This window comes from Phocoena sinus, chromosome 2, assembly GCF_008692025.1.
Source record: "Phocoena sinus isolate mPhoSin1 chromosome 2, mPhoSin1.pri, whole genome shotgun sequence".
Classification (NCBI taxonomy): Eukaryota; Metazoa; Chordata; class Mammalia; order Artiodactyla; family Phocoenidae; genus Phocoena; species Phocoena sinus.
This window is the reverse complement of record NC_045764.1, coordinates 90,102,646-90,125,084: the sequence shown is the minus strand read 5'-3', so window position 1 is coordinate 90,125,084 and position 22,439 is coordinate 90,102,646. Positions and strand designations below refer to the sequence as shown.

At 35.3% G+C, this 22,439-nt stretch overlaps 1 protein-coding gene across 4 annotated transcripts in view; it reads left to right on the top strand.

Moving 5' to 3' along the window:
- GOLM2 (golgi membrane protein 2) overlaps nt 1–18,817 on the top strand; it is a 117,959-nt gene extending 99,142 nt beyond the window's left edge. For 2 of the 4 annotated variants that reach the window (XM_032623674.1, XM_032623675.1), the window contains 2 exons: nt 9,841–10,008; nt 16,696–18,817. In XM_032623674.1, the coding sequence (XP_032479565.1) occupies nt 9,841–10,008; nt 16,696–16,766 (239 nt within the window). In that variant the 3' untranslated portion in view covers nt 16,767–18,817. The remainder of the gene's footprint in view (nt 1–9,840; nt 10,009–16,695) is intronic. The other 2 variants (XM_032623676.1, XM_032623677.1) reach the window with 1 other exon arrangement.
- The last annotated feature ends 3,622 nt before the right edge of the window (nt 18,818–22,439 follow it).

Genomic DNA, 22,439 nt, shown 5'->3' with positions numbered 1-22,439 from the left:
ATGCATTTGTAACCACAATTTTTCCTCTGTTGTTTCGTTGTGTGTATTAAGTTTTTATATACTAAATTTCCATTTCTATTGTCTTCTAAAAATATTTTGCCATTTTATTCTGACTTTATTCTTCATGAATAAGCATTAAGGGCATTATTTTTCTCTGTAGTTTTAATTGTTTTTGTTTGTTTGTTTGGCCATGCTGTGTGGCTTGCAGAATCTTAGTGCCCCGACCAGGGATTGAACCTGGGCCCTCAGCAGTGAAAGCATGGAGTCCTAACCACTGGACTGCCAGGGAGTTCCCTCTATAGTTTTAATTGTTAACTTCACTTTTCCATCTGTATTCAAAATAGGTAAAAGAGAATGTTTAGAATAGCAGATGAGGGATAAGTGTATTTGTTCATTAGGGAGATTAAGGCTTATAGGAATGGCCAGGCTTTAGTGGAATTTGAAGAAAGTGATCTTGTGTTACGCTAGATCTATATGTTCTGTTTCCAAAACTTTGTTAAATAGCAAAAATAATTCTTTGCAGAGATTGAAAACTGATGACACTTCACCATATCCAGCTAGCATATTAGTTTTGTTCAGTCCACACGGTGATTTTTAAAAATCTGAAATAGTTGCCAGTATTTAAAAGTCAAGAGATTTCATGTAAAATTCCCAGTCTCTAATTCTCTTAAACCAGATTGTTTGACATAATCACTGGAACTGATTATGACTATTCTGTTTAGAATGAGACTTGCCTTGTCCCATTTCTCATAATCCCACTTTGACATAATACATCCAGTTATCTTGCTTGTCTGATACTTGGAGGCGTTTGAGTTTGTGACCCCTTTCTATAACATGAGAATATAGAATAGAAACCTTGTAGTTGATCCAGGGCAGGGGCTTAGCTGTATGTTAGAAACCTTGTAGTTAACCTCATGGCAGTATAGAAAGGTACATGAGGTTAGACTGGGCTTGAGAGGGAAGTATTACCTGAAAGTTAGCGAGCAAGGGGTATTAGGCTGAGAAGTAATATTGAAAAATGGTAAGTGAGGAGGTGGTAGTCTCGAGAAAAAAGGTACTGCGTTAAAAATGCCAGAGACAGAACACTGTTATCATAATGAGGCCTTATTGATAAATGAAAGGTATGAAGTAGGAGTAGGAAGAAAGTGTCTGAGTATGTGAAGAAATCTCTTTTTCTGTCCTGACTCCTTTTGCATCATGGAGACAGTTATAATCTCAGTCCATATCGTCATCAAATTTTACTTCATCTAGAGACCAAAGGTATATATAGAGATCAATAAGTACAAATAATAGAAGTGTAAGTAGGTAATGAATATAAAAGTATTTGATCCTGTAGATACTAAATGATATGCTGTTAGAACAAGTTGAAAATTTTGTTGAAACTGACTACTGGACATAGGGGGAAAATCTTAGATTTTTTTTTTTTTAATCTTAGATTTTATACAATAACCACAACAATTTTTTTGACAGTTTTAAATTTAGCATATTTTATAACTTAATATATCACACTTACATTGATACATTTTTTATAAATTTAATTTTGTCTTGCCACATCATGCAAAAATGGCTAGGTAAGTTGTTGGCATGTTTTGCCATTATTTAGAAAATATATTTGTGTTGGTTTAATTTAAAATATAGAATGTAGTCTATATGGTGATACAAAATATAGTTTAGGGGATACTTCAGAGTATCCTGGAGGCACACTTCAAAGAAATAGTCAGACATCCTCCAAAGTAGTTGAAATGGAGAATTCATGGAAGACCCACCTGTTTGCCAATTAGGAGGGCTGTACTCTATATATTTAGATGCCTTGAACTGAGAAAACAGTTCATTTCAAATGTCAGCCCTGTACTGAAAGTCACAAGGACTTTCAAAACAGTAGGTGGTGATTGTTGATCAATATGGGCTTTTCTGTATGCCTGCTCCAGGGTGAGTAGCAGCAGAAATTCATTTATTTAACTGTGGTTAATGATTCCCCTGAACAACTTGGTGAGACAAGGTAGTGTATCAGAGAGTACATGATTTTATGTATGGATTTTTTAAAGTATTTTTCAACCTCTGATCTAGATGGCTTAGTGGGTTTATCACCTTTGAGATATCCACTCTGCTCACACAGATAACAATCGATAAAATGTAAAAAGAGAGAACTAAAAGGATATTGATAATCTCAAAAACATGTTAAAAATTACTGTGGTCAAGAAATGAAACAGGGGCTTCCCTGGTGGCGCAGTGGTTGGGAGTCCGCCTGCCCATGCAGGGGACACGGGTTCGTGCCCCGGTCCGGGAAGATCCCACATGCCGCAGAGCGGCTAGGCCCGTGAGCCATGGCCGCTGGGCCTGCGCGTCCGGAGCCTGTGCTCCGCAACGGGAGAGGCCACAACAGTGAGAGGCCCGCATACCGCAAAAAAAAAAAAAAAGAAAGAAAAAAGAAATGAAACAAAAATATACGATGATGAAAGGAAATGAATGATTAGACCTATTAGGTTCCAGGTCTGGAAATGAGGCTTCAAGGAATTTGACTCTTAAGAGCAAAAGAATATAATGGGAGCCAGGCTTATTGCTTAATGCCAGGATCTAAATAAGGCCCCATCTTCCTTGGCAGAGGAAGCAGAAAATAAATGTTGCTGACTGCCATCAAGAACTACAGTGTTTAGCAACCTGAAGGCTTATGGAGCCAGAAACCTGCAGATGCAGCCTTATGACCATACTGCATGGTCATACCACATCACTATTAGTTCCGTAATGAATCTGTGCTATCCCAAATAGCATCATGGTATAGAAACTCAGAAATGTGATTTAAAAATCTTATCCTAGACTGGGGAACTGGGACATCTCTAAAATGAATACATAATAAAACAAAATAATTTTATTTTAAATAAAATAAAATGAATAGATAATATAGGTGAACACAGAGAGGGTAGAAGAGGAAAAACACAAATACCCCACCCCCCATACACACATCCACACTGAAAATTAATCAGCAAACCAAAACCCCCAAATATATGAAAAATGTTAATGCTAAGAGAGCCAACATACCAACAATTGAAACATGAAAATTATTTTTGTGTTTAAGGGTCCTCAAAGAGAGATGACGAAATAACTTATTCAAAAAAAGAAGAGATTAAGAAACAGGCAGAAATAAAACAAAAACAGTTAGCTATAAAAACCAGTTATACATTTTAGAAATGAAAAGTATAATCATTGAAATAAAAAATCAACTTATGAGATAGACCATGAACATAATTGACTGACTGATTAGGAATCTTGTACTGAGATATTCAACAAGAACGTAGCACAGAGTAGCAAAGACATAGAGATAAGTATATATCATATGTATATGTGACAGAGATGTTAAGAGAGACAGAATATATATGTGTGTCTAATAGGAGTTTTGGGTAGAGAATAGAGTAAATGGTAGATAATCAATATTTGAAAACTTTAAAGTGCTCAGAGTTTTCTGAGGTTGAAGAAAGACATGAATTGCTAGATCAGATATGCCTGGGATAAATGAAAAAAGTCTTTGCTTTTAGGCATTGTAGGAAAACCTCAAGAGTATCCAAAAATAAAGGGAAAAATCTTAAATGATACCAAAAAATATAGATTGTTTCCAGGGAATGACAATTATATTGACAGCAGATTTTTCATCAGCAAATTAAATGCCAGACAATAATAGAATAATATCTTCATCCTGATGAGTAGAAAATAACTATCAACATAGAATATTATACCAGCTAATGAGGACAACAAGGACAAAATGAAGATGTACTAAGTGGGTAGAGGAGGAATAGGAGATAATATTGAAAGAAAGGAAGAAGAAAATTCAAAGAAAGGCATCCAAACAGTAAAGTCAAAGAACTAAGATCAAATACTACAAAAACCACGATAAATATAAACAGATTAAAGTTACCTGTTATAAGAGATGATAAAAAGATATGCAAATCAAATCCAGCTATATATAGTGTTTACAACTAAATCTTAAACACAAACATGTAGAAAACATGAAAATAAAAGGACTATAAAAGAGGCTTCTCACTTCTGGGTATACACCCCAAAGAATTGAAAACAGGGACTTGAACAGGTATTTGTACATTCATATTCATAACAGCATTATTCACAATAGCCAAAAGGTGGAAGCAACCCAAGTATTAAACAAATGAATGTATAAACAAAATGTGGCATATATGTACAATGGAATATTATTCAGCTTTAAAAAGGAATGAAATTCTGACACATGCTACAACATAGATGAACCTTCAAAACGTTATGATAGGGCTTCCCTGGTGGCGCAGTGGTTGGGAGTCCGCCTGCCGATACAGGGGACCCGGGTTCGTGCCCTGGTCTGGGAAGATCCCACATGCCATGGAGCGGCTGCGCCCGTGAGCCATGGCCGCTGAGCCTGCGCGTCCAGAACCTGTGCTCCGCAACGGGAGAGGCCACAACAGTGAGAGGCCTGCGTACCGCAAAAAAACCCACAAAAAAACAAACAAAAAAATCGATCATAAGTGTGAGAAGATGTACATACCATGCAATTTAGCACCTAATATGTTACCTACAAACGTTCTTATATATAAGGAGGCATGTACAAGAATATTTATTATTACATTGAAAATTGAAAACAATCATCAGTATGATAATATCAAGGTGTATGTACCAGACATACAGTGGAATCACATAGGAGTTAAAATAAATGAATAAAGCTACATTTATCAACATTGGTAAATCTCAAAAGCATAATGTGGAGGGAATAAAGCAAGTTGCAGAACAGATATATTAAGATGCTGTGTTGGGAGTCCCCCAAGACCACCCTGAGTCTTGATGATTCAATAGAAGAGTTCACAGGACCCAGAGGAGTTATAATACTCACAGTTATAGTTTAGTACAGCAGAAGGACAGAGATTAAAATTGGTAAATGGAAAAGCTCATGGAGCAAGGTCTAGGAAAAAGCAGATGTAAGCTTCCAGGTGTCTCCTTCCAGTCTCCAGCAAAGAAGTGTGACAAAACACATGTGAAGTGTTGCCAACCAGGGAAGCTCATGTGATCCTTGGTGTCCAGGGTTTTTATTGGGGTCATTCATGTAGTATCCTCATGTAGTCATGTAGTGCCCACGTGACTGAGGTCAGCTATTCAGACTCTAGACCTGCCTGCCTCCGCCTAGCAAAAAAATATTCACCATGAATCACTTCATTAGGATAAATTTGTCCAATCAAACTGGTAAGCATGGCTCAAGGACTCAGAAGTTATATCCCACAATCAAGCCAAGGACCAGTCCTGAAGACAAGCCTTTCTTTGCAGTGTACAATGACCTTGTGAAGTAGATATAGGAAGCCTTTTAAAATCTCTGACTTTAAAGGTCTTCCATAATTATTCCCAATTCAAACTTCATCTTTCAGACTTCATCTTTCTGCTTCCTAATATAAATCCAGTCAAATTAATCTCTTTACTGTCTCCTGAATACTCCATCTTCGTTCTTATTTGAATGCTCCTTTCCTTCTCTCTGTCATGGTCCAATATATTTGCCTCTTTTTTGTGAGGCAAACATGGTAACCACTACACTATAGAAACCTGATTGCCTCTTTTTTGAAACCTTCCTTTCTAGCTCTAACCCACACTGATTTCTCCCTTGTATAATTTTTTGCAAATATGATGCCTAATATATAATTTAGCAGTCTGTTACATTGATCAGCATCATGCATTTTATTTATATAGCCATATTCATTCACTGTCTACTGTGAAGTTTGATATCCCCAACTTGACTGGCAATTTTATGTAGTTGGCTCTGATTTTTTGTCTCTTGTTGTCTATTGTACTGTATGAATTACTATTGTGGTCATCCATTCTTGTTAGTGATTTTCTTATTATCTCTGTAGGTCACTGTAATTGTAGTATGGAAATTTTATGAGTGAATTCAGGCTAGTCAGAACACCAAACACCTTTTAAAAAAAGAGAAGAAACTTTGTAAATTGTTCTGTTGGAATATTATAATAGGTACAGGTCGACCATTTCTTTGATTAATATACCATGTCCTTATAATATTAGTTAAATTAACTATATTTTGCAATAACTTTTTTAGACTAATTTTTTGGTCTTCTATATTTCATAATTTCATAAAAAATGAAAATATTTTCTTGGAGGAAATAGTGTACCTTGAGAAACTCACTAGTAAGTACCATATCAAAATGTTTATATATTTAAAACAGCAATTTCACATTGCATAAAGATGATTTAACTGCTCCAGGTATTTTGTCCATAATATTCCATATTAAAAAAAGAAAATATAGATTTCTATAAATCTCCCTTTTTTCTTTCTTACATTGGCATCATTTATGTTATCATTAGAGAAACAGATAATAATAAAAGACACCAAAATGTTTTGTTTTGTATAACTATCATTAGGAGACAGGGTCTTTCTCACAAATAGCTTACCTATTCTTCTCTTGTTACTCTTTTTCCTTCTTAACTCGTGTATATCCATTTCTTTTCTCTAACTCTGTTTTATCAACTTTTCCATTTATTTATTGTACATACCCAACTCTATTCTAGAATAGATTTAAGATGACTTTATGCTCTTTTTCATTATCCCCATTTACTTCAGTCTCCTGTTGTAAACTGCGCCCCCCCCGCCAAAAAAAAAGCCTATGTGAGTATGATTTGTTCTTTAACTATTTTCCTGATTGACTATTTTTTTTATTGTGGTATAGCTGATTTACAATATTACATTATTTTCAGGTGTACAACATGGTGATTCAAAATTTTTATAGATTATGCTCCATTTAACGTTATTATAAAATGTTGGCTCTATTCCCAGTGTTGGACAATATATCCTTATAGCTTAATTATTCTATATATAGTACTTTGTACTTCTTAATCCCCTACCCCTATCTTGCACCTCCCCCCTTTTCTCTCCCCACTGGTAACCACTAGTTTGTTCTTTTTTTTTTTTTTAATTTATTTATTTATTTTTGGCTGCGTTGGGTCTTCGTTGTTGCTAGTTTGTTCTTTGTATCTGCAAGTCTGTTTCTGTTTTGTTATATTCATTAGTTTTATTTTTTAGATTCCACGTATAAGTGATAACATACAGTATGTATCTTTCTCTGTCTGACTTATTTCACTAAGCATAATACCCTCCCTGTCCATCCATGTTGTTGCAAATGGCAAAATTTTCATTCTTTTTTATGGTTAAGTAGTATTCCATTATATATATATATATGTATATGTATATATATATATATATACATATATATATATATATACACATACCACATCTTCTTTATCCATTCACCTATTGATGGACACTTAGATTACTTCCGTATCTTAGCTATTGTAAATAATACTGCTATGAACATTGGGGGGTACATGTATCTTTTTGAATTAGTGTTTGCATTTTCTTCAGATATATACCCAAGACTGAAATTGCTGGATTATATGGTAGGTTTTTTTTTGTTTTTTTTTTTTAGGACACACAGTGCCAAATGTGGGATCTTAGTTCCCCGACCAGGGATCAAACCTGTGCCCCCTGCATTGGGAGTGCAGAATCTTAACCACTGGACTGCCAGGGAAGTCCCTATTTTTAGGGGGGTTTTTTGTTTTGTTTTATTTTTTAAATTTATTTTAGGCTGCCTTGGGTCTTCATTGCTGCACGTGGGCTCTCTCTAGTTGCGGTGGGCGGGGGCTACTCTTCATTGCGGTGCGCAGGCTTCTCATTGCGGTGGCTTCTCTTGTTGCAGAGCACAGGCTCTAGGTGCACAGGCATCAGTAGTTGTGGCATGCAGGCTCAGTAGTTGTGGCTCGTGGTCTCTAGAGCACAGGCTCAGTAGTTGTGGCGCACAGGCTTAGTTGCTCCACAGCATGTGAGATCTTCCAGGACCAGGGCTTGAACCCGTGTCCCCTGCATTGGCAGGCAGATTCTTAACCACTGTGCCACCAGGGAAGCCCTATTTTTAGTTTTTAGGTTTTTAATTAATTAATTAATTAATTTTATTTACTTTTGGCTGTGTTGGGTCTTCATTGGCTGTGCACAGGCTTTCTCTAGTTGTGGTGAGTGGGGACTCCTCTTCATTGTGGTGCATAGGCTTCTCATTGTGGCTTCTCTTGTTGCAGAGCACAGGCTCTAGGCATGCGGGCTTCAGTAGTTGCAGCATGCTGGCTCAGTAGTTGTGGCTCGCGGGCTCTAGAGTGCAGGCTCAGTAGTTGTGGCGCACGGGCTTAGTTGCTCTGCAGCATGTGGGATCTTCCCGGACCAGGGCTCAAACCCGTGTCCCCTGCATTGGCACGTGGATTCTTAACCACTGTGCCACCAGGGAAGCCCTATTTTTAGTTTTTTAAGGAACTTCCATGCTGTTTCCCACAGTGGCTGCACCAATTTACTTTTTCCTACCAACAGGGCACAACAATTCCCTTTTCTCCACACCCTTTCCAGCATTTATTATTTATAGACTTTTTGATGACAGCCTTTCCAATCGGTGTGAGGTAATACCTCATTGTGGTTTTGATTTGCATTTCTCTAGTAATTAGCATTGTTGAGCATCTTTTCGTGTCTGTTGGCCATCTGTATGTCTTCTTTGGGAAAATGTTTATTCAGCCCATTTTTTAATCAGGTTGTTTGTGTTTTTGATATTGAGTTGTATAAGCTGTTTATGTATTTTGATGTTTCCTGAATGACTCTTTACACAGCAATTAGAAATATATTGGCCTGATGATGTGGTGAGCCATCTGTAGAATTGACCAATACCTCCATAATTCTTTCTCTTTGTACTTAACTTTTCTTTCCAAGCAGAGGAAGTTTGTCTCATTGCAATGTGGATTTTAAAAATATAATTTGAAAAATTTTAAACCTATCATAGAAAATGTTTATAATTTCTAAAAAAGTCTTAAATTCTTACATCATCAGTAAGTTAATGTTATTCATATTTTAGGGATTTACTAAAATTTACTTTTTTGCCACTTCAGTGTCAAAGTAGAGTTTAACTTGTGTTGTGAGTCACACCTTAGTTTGCCTAGCATTTTTATTTTCAATGTCCATTTGTTGAATATTGTTGAATAGCTTTCTACAGTAGGTGTTATGTCTGTTGCTCTTCTTGATTTCTAATTGCTATGAATATAATATAACAGCCTCATGTCAGTCAACTTTCTTAAGCTTCCTCTGTCATTGACTTTTAGAAATATTGTTCAGGAAATGAGAAAGAATAAATCAGAATTACTTGGGATGTTTTTCAAAACACAAACACATACCACTAGGGATTCTGATAGTTTACTCTCTTTGCCATCCCTCCTTGGAAATCCATGACTATAGTGAATCACTGTTAGTGAAGAAACTTAAAATAGCCCTCCAGTATGTTAGTTTGTCTTATTTTCCAAAAAAAAACTAGCTTACACGGTACTCATTTATTCTGATAAGAAAAGTTATCAAAATTATTCGTGGAAAGTGATATTTCACAAAGCAGTAAATGACTACAGATTTCAAATATGTATTGTATCTAGTAATAAAATTATTTATTCTTCTCCTAAAGTGTTAAATTAGACAAATACTTCTATCAGAGAAGTTGTTGGTTATTAGGAAAACAATTCTGAAAATTGTGCCCTTTTCTTTAAGAAAACATTCAAACCTTAAGCAGCAAGTACTGGAATTAATACAAAAGAGAAATTCTTAAATAAAATTATTTTCGGTCTTCATTCTTATTTCCTTTTATCTTGGATAACCTTCAGAAAGTGTATCTTTTTTTTTATAACCAGTATCCTGAAAATTGCCAGGTTTCACTTATCTACTTTCTGGTCTACCTCCAGTATAGGTCCCTTCTTTTCTTCTCTCTTCACTCTTGAATTAATCCTCTACCTACTTCACAGGCCGATTCTTTGATGAGAATGAATCCCCTGTTGATCCGCAGCATGGCTCTAAACTGGCGGATTATAATGGGGATGATGGTAACGTAGGTGAGTATGAGGCAGACAAGCAGGCTGAGCTGGCTTACAATGAGGAAGAAGATGGTGATGGTGGAGAGGAAGACGTCCAAGGTGAGCGTGGGCCTGGCCTCCATGCTGTGACCGTGAAACCCACCTCTAAGTTTTTTGGTTGAATTTGTGTAGAATTTTCCCCACTTAATAGCAGTACAGTCTTAATACAGAGAGGTTCTGTGCAGTTTTTCAATTTTATTTTGGAAAACAATTTTATGATAGTGGTATTTGTAGACCTTTAAATAAATCATTTTAATTTTTTTCATTTTTAGTTATTATGTGATATATATTAGTGTTTATAGTTACAATCTGAAACTCAGACTCTTCAGAAATTTTAGAATTAAATTGTTTAAAATGGCTCTAGACTTTACCTAAGGCAAATACTCCCAGAAAAAAAATCTTTTCCAATTTCTCATCTGAAAGCATTTCATCATTCTAAGTACAGATATTAACCAGACAGCCACAAAGGGAATGGTCTCATCCACACTGAAGACAGGATTATTTCACTAATGATTCAGCATAGGAAGGCTGTTTTTGACATTTGTTCTGAGAGGCTTAAACTTTATACTAAACAATCAGTTTTTGAAGATTTTGTCTGTTTTGTGTTTAATACACAGATTCAACATATTTTCCTTGTTAACTGTGTTCCTTCTGAACTTTTAACTTAGTGAAAGTTCAGAATCCACTTGTTTGCATGCACCCCTACCCACGCATGCATATCAGAGTATGTTGCTTTATTGCAAGTTCTTAGGCCTGTTTTCTGCCTGCTTATATCATTTAGTAGGATTTATGGAGCTTTTTCTCTTTTCTATAAAAATTGACTATGAACTTAATGTGTGAAGTATTCAATTTTATAATACATTGCATGAAATATTTTTCAATGTAACCTATCTTGATTTCTTCCTTAACTCTTTTTAAAGTAATTAAATGTTATTTAGGTTCCTGACAAGAATTGTTTCTGTAAAACTCAGAAGAAAATATAGTTGTCCTAGAATACTACATAGTTAATAGAAAAAGGAAAACTAGAGACTCTGACTTCCACCTAGGCATTATTTTGTTAGTACATTCTAGTTTGGGAAGAATGGTTATTGGATTAGAAAGAGATTAATAAATGCTAGGAGTTATATATGGATGTTAATGAGAAATTCTCAAACACTTTTTGGTATCAGTGAAAAAATTGTACTCATCCATTTTTCTACAATCTCATCCATTTTTCATAAATCTTACCATTTCTTTCTCATTGCTTTTGTAATTTGTTTGGATTATATTTATTTGCAATTATTTATAACTTAGTTTTAAGGCTTTTTCATGCATGCATATCGTATCACCAATTAGATTGTAAGCTCTTGGAGGGCAGGAATTTTCATTTATTTTGCCTTCTATTTTGTTTGTATCCTTTTCTGCCTTCATATTCAGCCCCCACCCCCACAGTAGTCCTTAGCGTACCTAGGGCCCTCAATAAATACTGTTAACTGATCATTTTATGCCTTTCTCATTGAGTTTTTATTCTTACAACTGTGACTAGGTTAATAACCCATTAACTTCTTGTCTTATAATCTTGCTTGGTTTACACTTTAAACATTCTCTGTTTTTCTTTCATAGAAGTTTCTATCATCTCATTGTATAATTTTGAGGTTTTTATTAGAACAATTAATTTCAGTGGTATTGAAAATTATTTCTTATATTTTGGCTATCTTAATGTTGATGACTTTTATCACAAAGTTCTCATTTGATATTTTTATGATTTTTATCCATAATAGATACATTTATCTTCAGTGCCTTCTCTCTCTCTTTCCTATGCTCTTCTCCCTCTCCCACCCCTAGTTCTCATTGCCACTTTCTACTTTAGGTCCCCGGTACCCTCATTCAACCCCTCCTTTTCCTTTCACAAGAGAATAAATCCATTGATTCTAAGGAATATAAGGAAATGACCTAAGATGATATTCTCAATGAAGTAGGGAGGGGATGGTTAAATTTGGGGGTTTCCTCATTTGCAAGTGAATCTTACTTGAGCTGGAGATTGCCATTTAACATTTTTTTTATCCCATTTTGAGGTTCACTAAATGATAGCAGCAGAAGGATAGTGCAGCTACTAAGGGACTCCTTCATCATAGGGAACAGAAAGATGTAAGAACATCTGCTCCAGCAAATACAGAGAGAGAAGTTTGGGTGAACTGACTAAAAAGGAATACTGGAGACTTGAGTATTTAAAACCAAATAATTTTAAACATGTTTTCAGAGATTCTTTAGGTATAGTATTAACTGTCTAAAAAGTGGAGAGTGAGAATTATGGTTCTTCCCTAGTTTATCAACAATATGTATTCCAAATGTTTATTATTAAGTTAGAGTATTTAAAAGCATTTCTTCATAGCTTCAGTGTAAAAATAATGGTTGGGTTCCTAGGTCAGTTTGCATTTTCAGCGAAAGCAGGCAGTAGAGTGGAAAAAACCATTAGCCTTAGAACTAGGAGACCAGCTGTGTATTGCTTTTCTAGTCACTTATACTCTCTGGGCCACCATTTCTTCATCTGTAATGTAAGGGTGTTGAACTAGAATACATAGATGATCCTTCTTAGTTCTAAAATTTTGTGGTCACATTCATAGTGGATTCACTGTAACACATGTATTAGGGACAAATGTGTTTCATATTTCAGCATCTAAAATAACATCTTCCCCCAAACCCTAGAAAGAAAAGTGGAAACTTTATGCTCCCATTGAAACTCTGCAGCCAGAGATTTCAAAAATTGAGGCATGCACTTCAGAAGCACTTTAATGTTTCTACCAGTAGGGGCTCTGCTCTGCTCTCCCTGGTATTAGAAGCAGTTGTGTTTTTTTGTTTTGTTTTGTTTTTTCTCAAGCTGTTGGGTCCCTAGTATTAGACATTCCAGCTGCAGGACTGAGGTTCTAGCTTCAGCTAAAGACACTGACTTTGGTCTCCGAAATTCTGGATTATGAAATGGAGGCTTTGACAGCATCTCTGCCAATAGGGAGCTAAAGAATTCCAGCTTTATCTCTGATGCCTGTTTGTGCATATTGATCATTTGGGTCAGTACTGCCTGCAGAGTGTTTTCTGTAGAATTAAGTGAAGCCTGTTTTTCCTGTGTTTACAATCCTGGTTTATTTTGATTTTTAATTCCTGGTTTCCTGAAGCATCCTAAAAGAAATATTTTATTTACATTGGTGTAAACATTTTTTCCCTGACTTCTGCTAATGATCCAATGAAAAGGTTAACTAAAAGATTAACTCTGGAAACACTACACATCTGATAGATATATCTTTTAATTTATTCTTTATTATAAAAAGGATATGGATGTTTACAAATTCCCTTTACTCTTATCTTTAATGCCATAGAAGTTCCAAGTTTGTTTAATAGAATATGAAATGCACATTACTAAGTATACCTATGGAAGGAAGTTTAGCATAGTGCCTAAGTGCCTGGATTCTGGAGCCAGACTGCCTAGATTTTAATCCTAGCTCCACCACTTACTAGCTCTGTGACCTTGTGAATTACCTATACCTCTATGCCTTGAAATCCTTATCTGTAAAATAGGGATAAATATAGTTACCTAACTCAACAATTGTTATGTGGATTGTATGATTTAAATATTTATTCAGCACTTAGAACAGGATCTTTCACACTGTAAGCACTGTGTAAGTGTTAAATAAAATAATTTTTTAAAAAGTAAAAGCAAGTGTAGAGTTTTTTCCCTGGGATGCCTGCTTTAGAGGACAATTGCACTTTGGCCTGTGGATTTTTTTTTTTTTTTTTTTTTTTTTTTTTGCGGTACGCGAGCCTCTCACTGTTGTGGCCTCTCCCGTTGTGGAGCACAGGCTCCGGACGCGCAGGCTCAGCGGCCATGGCTCACGGGCCCAGCCGCTCCATGGCATGTAGGATCTTCCTGGACCGGGGCACGAACCCGTGTCCCCTGCATCGGCAGGCGGACTCTCAGCCACTGCGCCACCAGGGAAGCCCTAATTTGTACATTTTAATGGAGGCTCACTGCCTTATTTCCCCAAGGCATTCTTGCTTGGTAGAGCTTGCTTTATGGAGGTGGTCCTTTCTTGACTTAAGAGGGAATTTAGAAATTATTTGATAAATTATAAATATCTTTATATTTAATAGTCACTTTATGTTGATGAGTTATTTACAGATTTTGCTTCTTTGTTAAATGAAATAAAATATCAGTCCATATAATTGTATTTAGTGGCTGTTATTGTATATCAGATTTGGTTAGGTAATTTTGTCATAGATAAATGCAAAGAGGTTGTTGGTAGAAACATGAATTCTGGTTAGAATAGCTACACTGAAAGTAGACTCTAGTTAATGTAAATGGTAGCTCAGTGTAAGAGAAAGGCAATCAGAAGTCCTATGAAATTATGAAAAAGCAATGTGAAGGCGCCATATTAAAACTTTGCTAAAGAGCATAAGTTAATAAAACCAACAAACTCCTCCTTATATTTATAGAGGACTTCGGAAGTAAAGACTGCCTTCCTATGCATTAATTTACTTTGAAGTTGGAAAAATAGTTGTTACCCTAGTCTACTGAGAAGGTAATTAGAAGTCTAAAGAGATTTAGGAACTAGATCATGTTTGTTAAGTGCCTGAGCCAGGACTAGGGTTCTGTTTTTCTGTTCCTAGACCTTTGCTGTTATCTTGTTTTCTCTTTACAATTAATTTAAAAATCTCAAAAAGTAACATCATTTTTTCCTTTGAATAACTTTCCTGTAAATTTCTAGAAATTCTTCTTTATGTAGTAGCTTTTCCCACTGCTCCATGGTGATTGTCTTCGTTTAATTACTAAAGTCCTAAAAGATGTGTTTATAGCCATACGGTGAGGTCCCATAACATGGGTTCTAAGGAGAGCTTTCTGGAGAGGTGCCAGTGATTATTTTCCTTTTTAAAACCAAGATGATTTTTTAAAGTACAAAGAGTTCTTTGATAAGAGAATGATTAGTATATTTTCAAAATACAAATGTGATTATGGATGTAATTTCAGCCTTTGCACCTAACAGATTTGGGGTTATCATTGCTATTGAATTACAGTATTAAAAATATGAGATCAATTTGCTATAATATGAAGAATGATTGCCTGCAATTCTAAAAGAGAATTTCTGTAAATTTAACAGGAAAGTTATTGAAAGGTGAGAGAAAGTTGGTTTGTTTGGCATTTCTAATAACTAAATGTAAAGAAGAAATAAGAACACGTCATTATGGAAAGTTTATACATAGTACTTACACTACATGGTACATACAAATACACGTACAGAGTATATACACCACATGGCATCTTTCTTGAACAAAATGTTACCATACAATATACTAGAGAAGCTGAGAGTGGAAAAGCTATCAAACCTAAAAGAATAGATTGGAGATAGCTATAGTATACATATGAATTTGGAATCCAACCCCTCTTTAAAATATATACCCAGACAGTTATGATAGTAATACTTCAATATATCAAAAACTAAACTATTGGGTAATTGTAACTGTGAACCAGAAAGTAACAAAAGTAATTTTTAAGGCTGTGGAGGAGCCAAAAGATGTCATTAAAAACCATGTACGGGCTTCCCAGGTGGCGCAGTGGTTGAGAGTCCGCCTGCCAATGCAGGGGACACGGGTTCGTGCCCCGGTCGGGGAAGATCCCACATGCCGCGGAGCGGCTGGGCCCGTGAGCCACGGCCGCTGAGCCTGCGCGTCCGGAGCCTGTGCTTCGCAACGTGAGAGGCCACAACAGTGAGAGGCCCGCGTGCCGCAAAAAAAAAAAAACAACAATGTACTAAAAAGGGAGCCTCTTAAGCTCTAATTAAAATACTAATTTTAATACTCTGAGCAGTCTTATTTCAAAACTTGAAGATAGAAATAACTATAAAATTAGAAAGGAAGAGAAGAATTGTTGTTGGTAGTTAAGCTGAGAGTAGTGAAGTGACAGGTGATAGCCGAGAAGGACCCAGAAAAACCTGTCAATAGCCAAATAAGTCGAACTCTGAAGCACTATATGGAGTCGTTTAGTATAGCTACTCAAAGTGACTTTGAGGATGTTAGTGTCTAATAATATTGTGTAATAGTTTTTTTCTTTTCAGTAAAGAAAAGGTTGTTTTTTAACATACTCCATTTAGGAAGTTGCTGGTAAGCTATTTGCAGAATAGCAAAGAAATTCATTTAAACGCTAAATTTGGGGATCATGAGTAACTTTTATTTTATTTTCTAATTTTTACTTGATGACTATGAATTAATTTTACTATTAGAAAAAATGTTTGGTTTTTAAAGGCATGAAAATGTATAAAGAACAATTTCTACCAAAGCTTTAATTTAAAGGACTAACTTTCATCTATATAGAAATAATATATTTACATAAAAGGATCAATTCCTCAGTGCTTGTGGAATCCTAAAGCTTTGCTAACTATCTAGCTCTACTTATTTCTTTCATCCTCTTTCTTTTCCCTTCTTCCTTTCTTCTTTCCTTTCTCTCTCCCCCCATCTTTTCTTCTTTTCTTCCTTCCCTCCTTTCTTTTTTCTCTATCATCAAAAGATTTGTTAAAATTAAGTGATTTTCCAAAACAGTTACAGACTTTTCACTCATTTGCCAAGCAACTAAGAAACAGAACAGCATTTACAGAGGTGTAAGATAACGAGTAGAAAACTACATTAAGGCTGAAGGAAAAAAATAAAAGAGAGAGATTATTTGATTGGATTTCTGTAAGTGATTTTAAAAATAATATTCTTGATACCTGATTATTTTCCTTACAGATGATGAAGAACAAGAACTGCAAATGGATCCTGCAGACTATGGAAAGCAACATTTCAATGATGCCCTTTAAGCCGTAAAGGAAAACTTCAGAAAACCTAAAGTGCTGTAAAATGGAATCATTTCTACTTTGTCGATTTTGACTTTTGTTGTAAAGATCAGTTGTATCAGTTGTAAAGATACATTGAGATAGATTTAAGGAAAATTTCAAATGGAAGAATGTACCCATGTACATATGTGAACTTTTCATATTGTATTATTAAAGCAGACTTTGGGGTTATGTTACAGTTGAGCCAAAAACAAAGTAAGCAAAACTGTAATCTTTGCATTTAAAGCAAACTAATGTATATTTTACATTTTATTGAGGCTAATTCGTTCCACAAATAGACAAACAGGAAAAATGATTGTACAGTTTATATGTTGCACATAGCATAACCACAAAGAGAACAATTATTCAACTGGAAAACTTTTAATACACTAATACATGCTGTTAGCCCAACAGGTGTTCTGTTCTATCCACCCCTCATCTCATGCTGTTCAAGGAATCATACCTAGAATAGTTGCATGAAAGAGGGGAACCTGAAAGCCAAACACTGGGCAGCAATGTACAAAATCACTTCCCTACTCTTTTTATTTTACATGAGTAATGATGTGTTTCGGCAGATAAGCTTTCAGCTGAGGCCTGATGGAAGCTGAGATAACCTGCAAAGACATAACAATATTTATGAGTTTTACCTTACTTAGTTCATGAAATTGTGAAATGCATGATCGATGATGTATTTTCAATTTTTAGTTTTTCAGGTAATACCAGTACGGTTTAACCGTTACTGGCTAAAATTTTTATATTTTCAGAGTTAAAGTTGGTGAAGATATTAATGATTTAAATGCCAGATTCTGAAAGAGGCTAAATCAACCTTGAAATGAATTTGCAATCAGTATTTCAAAGCATCTCTGGTAGTTTTAGTGATCTTATTTGACTAGACTTTTTCAGAAGTATTAAATAAGCAATTTTAACAGATTTTTATTAATGCACAGATAAGTAGAAGTACAGTGAGATCTACAGCCATTTTATTAAAATAGCTTAAAAGTTTGTAATAAAGATGAAGAACCTTTGTATTTACTTAATATGTTAGTTAAGAACCCATAAACCTCATATTTGCTAGACTTACAACATTATTTTAAATGCATTTGTCTTTTTTGACACTCCTCAGTAGAACGTGTAAGCTAGCTAATCCTTGTTTTCTGATTGAAAGAACTTCTAAATCTTATCCCCCTCCCCCCAAATAAAAGGTTTTGATCATGAGAAATTTAAGCTTGTTAACTCTGTGTTTCAGAAGGGCTACTGTTAATTGCACATGAACATGAGATGCTTTTTTTTCCCCCCCGTACTCAGGTTCTAGTCAAAATTCAAACCTACAGAGATTAAAAAAAAACAAAACAAAAAAAGGTTGTTCAATTATTGGAGGTGCAGAAATTCTTAGACTTCAGTTTTAAATTATTTAGCAACCCAGAAAAGATGTAGTGACTTACTAAAATTGTTTTTTCTACCATATCAAAGTTAGTAATTCATGGCTTTGCTGTAGAGTCAGGCCTATAATGAATAGGTATGATAGTTCACAAGATTTTTTTAAGTGGAGTTAAAGGGAATTGATGTACACCTTTTGGAAGTTAGGGTGGGAAGATGAATCTAAAACAAATTCCTAGTAATACTTTATATTTAATACTGTAAAATCTTTACAAATGAAAACCATGAAATTTCCTGCCTTAGTTCCTTTGTCATAAAAACAATCACTTGGTTATATGGTAGCTATTACTTACACAGCAAAATTTCTTCAATTAGCAGTCTAGACATTTTATAAACTGAGAAATCTTGGATCAATTGATAATATTTTTGACTGTATTAACATTTTAGTGCTATAAAATACTATGTGAATCTCTTAAAATTCTGACATTCTACAGTCTGTATTAGACATGCTGGTTTTATAACGTTTTACTTCTGCCTTAAGATTTACGTTTTTTAAATGTATTTTTGCCCTGAATTAAGTGTTAATTTGATGGAAACTCTGCTTTTAAAACCATCACTTACTGGGTTCTAATAAATTAAAAATTAAACTTGTTTTACTATTTTGCTGATTCTGATACATATACACACATCACACTCATGTGATGCAGTTAGATTTTAACACTAAAATTTGAGTAAATTTAGAATTCATTTTAAGCTAAGCTAAACTGGAATGGCAGAAATTTTTACACTAGCACTGTTTACTGTAATGCTAGTTTATTCAACAAATTCTGAGTGCTTCCTATGTGTCCAGCGTTGTTCTACGTAGTAAGAATACTGTAGTAAATAAGGTAGACCAGGTTTCTGTTCTCATGGAGCTTACATTCAAGTGGGAGCAGTCAGACAATATACAGGTAAATACTTGAATCAGATAATTTTAAATAGTGATGAGCTATTATAAATAAAACAAAGTTCCAAGGTTCCAAGGTCTATAAAGTTCCAAATAATCAGGTTTTCACATAACTGAAACATTGCAGTTGTAAGGCTAGAGTATCATGAGCAAGGAGAAGACAAATGAGGCTAAAGAGGTATGGAAGGGGTAAGATTAGGGAGAACCTCGTAAGTTTAGGTTATTTGTTACTGACCCATAAAGAGAATATGCAGCATATAAAATATACATGGGAAGATGGTTCCAGGGAAAATGTAAATATGACTTCAAAGTCATTTCTCAAACATATACCTTTATTTAAAAAAATAAGATTGTATGACTTTTTGACTTCTCATTTGTATCATCCTGTAACAACAAAATTTGCTAGAATATGAGGGCAGAGAATGTTTAAAAAAAAAATAAAAACAAAAACATGAGGGAGGTAGTCACTTCCCATAATGGCTGACCTTGGAAACTTCCGTTCTTTCACATGTCTTACCGTATGGTTTTAATAAGATAAACAGTGTGACACAAATTTCCAAAGTTTAGGTTACTGAGTCTTAACATCACATGTGGGCCATCAACATTCAGTTCTAATTGGAATACATCTAGTTCGTTTTAAAAGATTCTCCTCGCTAAGGGTTCCAAATGAAAATTAAACCAACTATCCCAGAAAAAAAGGGGGAATTTAATGGTCCATGTAAGCAAACTGCATATAGGGCAGGTGTCTCCTGGACTTGAAGACAATTGAAACAAGGACTTGAATGCTGCCAACTTGTTTCACCAGCTCCCATTTCTGCTTCCCTCTACTTGTTCTTCATTCTCTCCAACCGGCTCCCCTGCTCAAAGCTCTAACCAAGATTTCTAGCAGGTCATGTTTTCCTAGTTTTGCCACTTTAAAGGGGCTCCTCCTCTTAGTTCCACTTCAGAAAATTTGAGGGAAGGGAGACTTCTGCTTCCGGCTATGATTTAGTAACTTACCTAGACCTCCTGGATTAGGAGCAACTATAAAACTGGACAAGATATATTAAGCAACTGTTTTCAGGTAGCACAAAACTGAAATTTCTGAGATAAGGGAAACTTAAGCAGTTGAGCCCCACAATCACCAGGCTTCCTGTGGTGTAAAGAGGCTGGAGTGCTAAGCCAGGAAGATAGAGATCACAGTGGGGAGCAGCTGAAATATTGGAAATTATGGGAGAAGGAAGCAATTCAGAGAGGTGGCCCCAGAAATCCATATAGAGGGGTCCCCACAAGTCCATGGCTGAGGATGGGCTGTATATAACCATAGCAAAACCACCTCATGTGTACCGAATAGCAGTTGTGACAAACTTGAGAATGGAACAGATACCAGAGGTCAAGCAGTGTTGGCATAAAAAGAGTGCTAAGGGACATTGGGTGTCTGGGCCTGACAAGATGGAAATCTCCTTAACAACTGTGGCATCCAGCTGAAACACTAGAAAGGTTGCACCTTAGGAGTAAAGACCATGCGCTAGAGTAAGACCTACTGTAGACTGCCCTAACATGCTCTGACACCATTGACATGGGAGACAGAGTATGGAGATTTGAGTCCTGCCAAGTTAGAACTTATGAAACTCCTTTCCACAGATAAGAACTAACAAAGCATAAAACCAAGCCTACACTAGTTTAAGGTGACCACTCAGTAACTGAAGTACCTGCTAAAACAAGAATCATCACTTTTCAGAAGAAGATAACACAATTCAGAATTTCTACAAGATATACACAATATCTGGTATTCAATGGAAAACTACTAGAAGTACAAAGACACAAGAAATTGTGATCCATATTTAGAAAAATTGAGATGGCCTTGGTATTAAAAATATGTTCAAAGATTAAATGAAAATATGAGTGAACAGATAGAGAATCTCAGCACAGAAACAAAAGTTACAAAAAATGTAATGGGAATTCTATTGTGTGTGTGTGTATCTTTTTTTTGTTTTTTGGCTGCTCGGCTTATAGGAGTTCCCCGACCTTAATGGGAATTCTAGAACTGCAAAGTACTATAACTGAAATGAAAAATTCATTGGATGGGTTTAATAGCAGATTGGAGATGGCAATAGAATGAACTTAAAGAAATATAAATGTAGTTGTTCTGTAAGTGTTTGGAAATGAAGGGCTGAAATGCTGAGAGACCCCGAAATGTGGATTTGGGATTCATTTTTCAAATATTTATTAAGTATTCAAGATGCTGTCCACTCCATTCCCTAACACATAAGCCTAAAGAGTCCATCATGAAAGAACATGGATCATGTTTTCAATTACTTATTAAGTAGAGAACTGTTCTGAGTACTGGGGATACAACACTGACAAAGTCACTGCCTTCATGGAGCTTATATGCCAGAGGGAGAGATAGACAATTATTTTCTATACTCACAGTGATAAATGCTATGAGAAAAATAGATCTGAATAAATAGTGATGGAAGAGTGCTATTTTAGATAGGATAATCAGGGAGGGCCTTTCTGAAGAGGTGGTGTGAGAACAAGCCATTTGAATAACTACTTAATAGAAATACTTAATAGAAATACTACTTAATAGAAATAATGCAAAACTACTTAATAGAAATAATGCAAGTCACCTATATAAATTTTTCTCCACCTTTAAAAAACAGGTGAAATTCTGATATTTAACCAAAAATATTACCATTTCAACATGAAATCAATAGAGAATACTACTGAGATATTTTACATTCTTTTGTACTAAATCTGAAATCTAGTGTATATATTGTACTTACAGTACATCTCATTTTGGACACTAAATTGCCACTGAAAATATTTTATTGGTATTTAGAGTTCATTAAACTTACAGTTGAATAAGTATATTTACATACTCAGGTTCCAAGCATACTTAAAATAGACTTTACTTTTTAGGGCAGTTTTAGCTTGACAGCAAAATGGAATAGAAAGCAGAGTCACCACATACCCTATTCCTGCGTGCACACACACATGCACACACACACACAGCTTTCCCCACCAACATCCTGCACCAGTGTAAAATTGTTACAATTCATAAACCAACACTGACACATCATTATCAGCTAAAGTCCTTCGTTTATGTTAGGATTAATACTTGTACATTCTATGGATTTGGACAAATGTATAATGACATGTATCCATCATTATAGTATCATAATCGTTTCACTGCCCTAGAAATCCCTTATGTTCCACTTATTCCTCCTCCCTTACCAAACCCCTGGAAACCACTTATCTTTTTACTGTCTCCAAAGTTTTGAGTTTTCCATAAAGTCATATAATTTGAGTCATACAGTATATAGCCTTTTCAGATTGGCTTCTTTCACTTA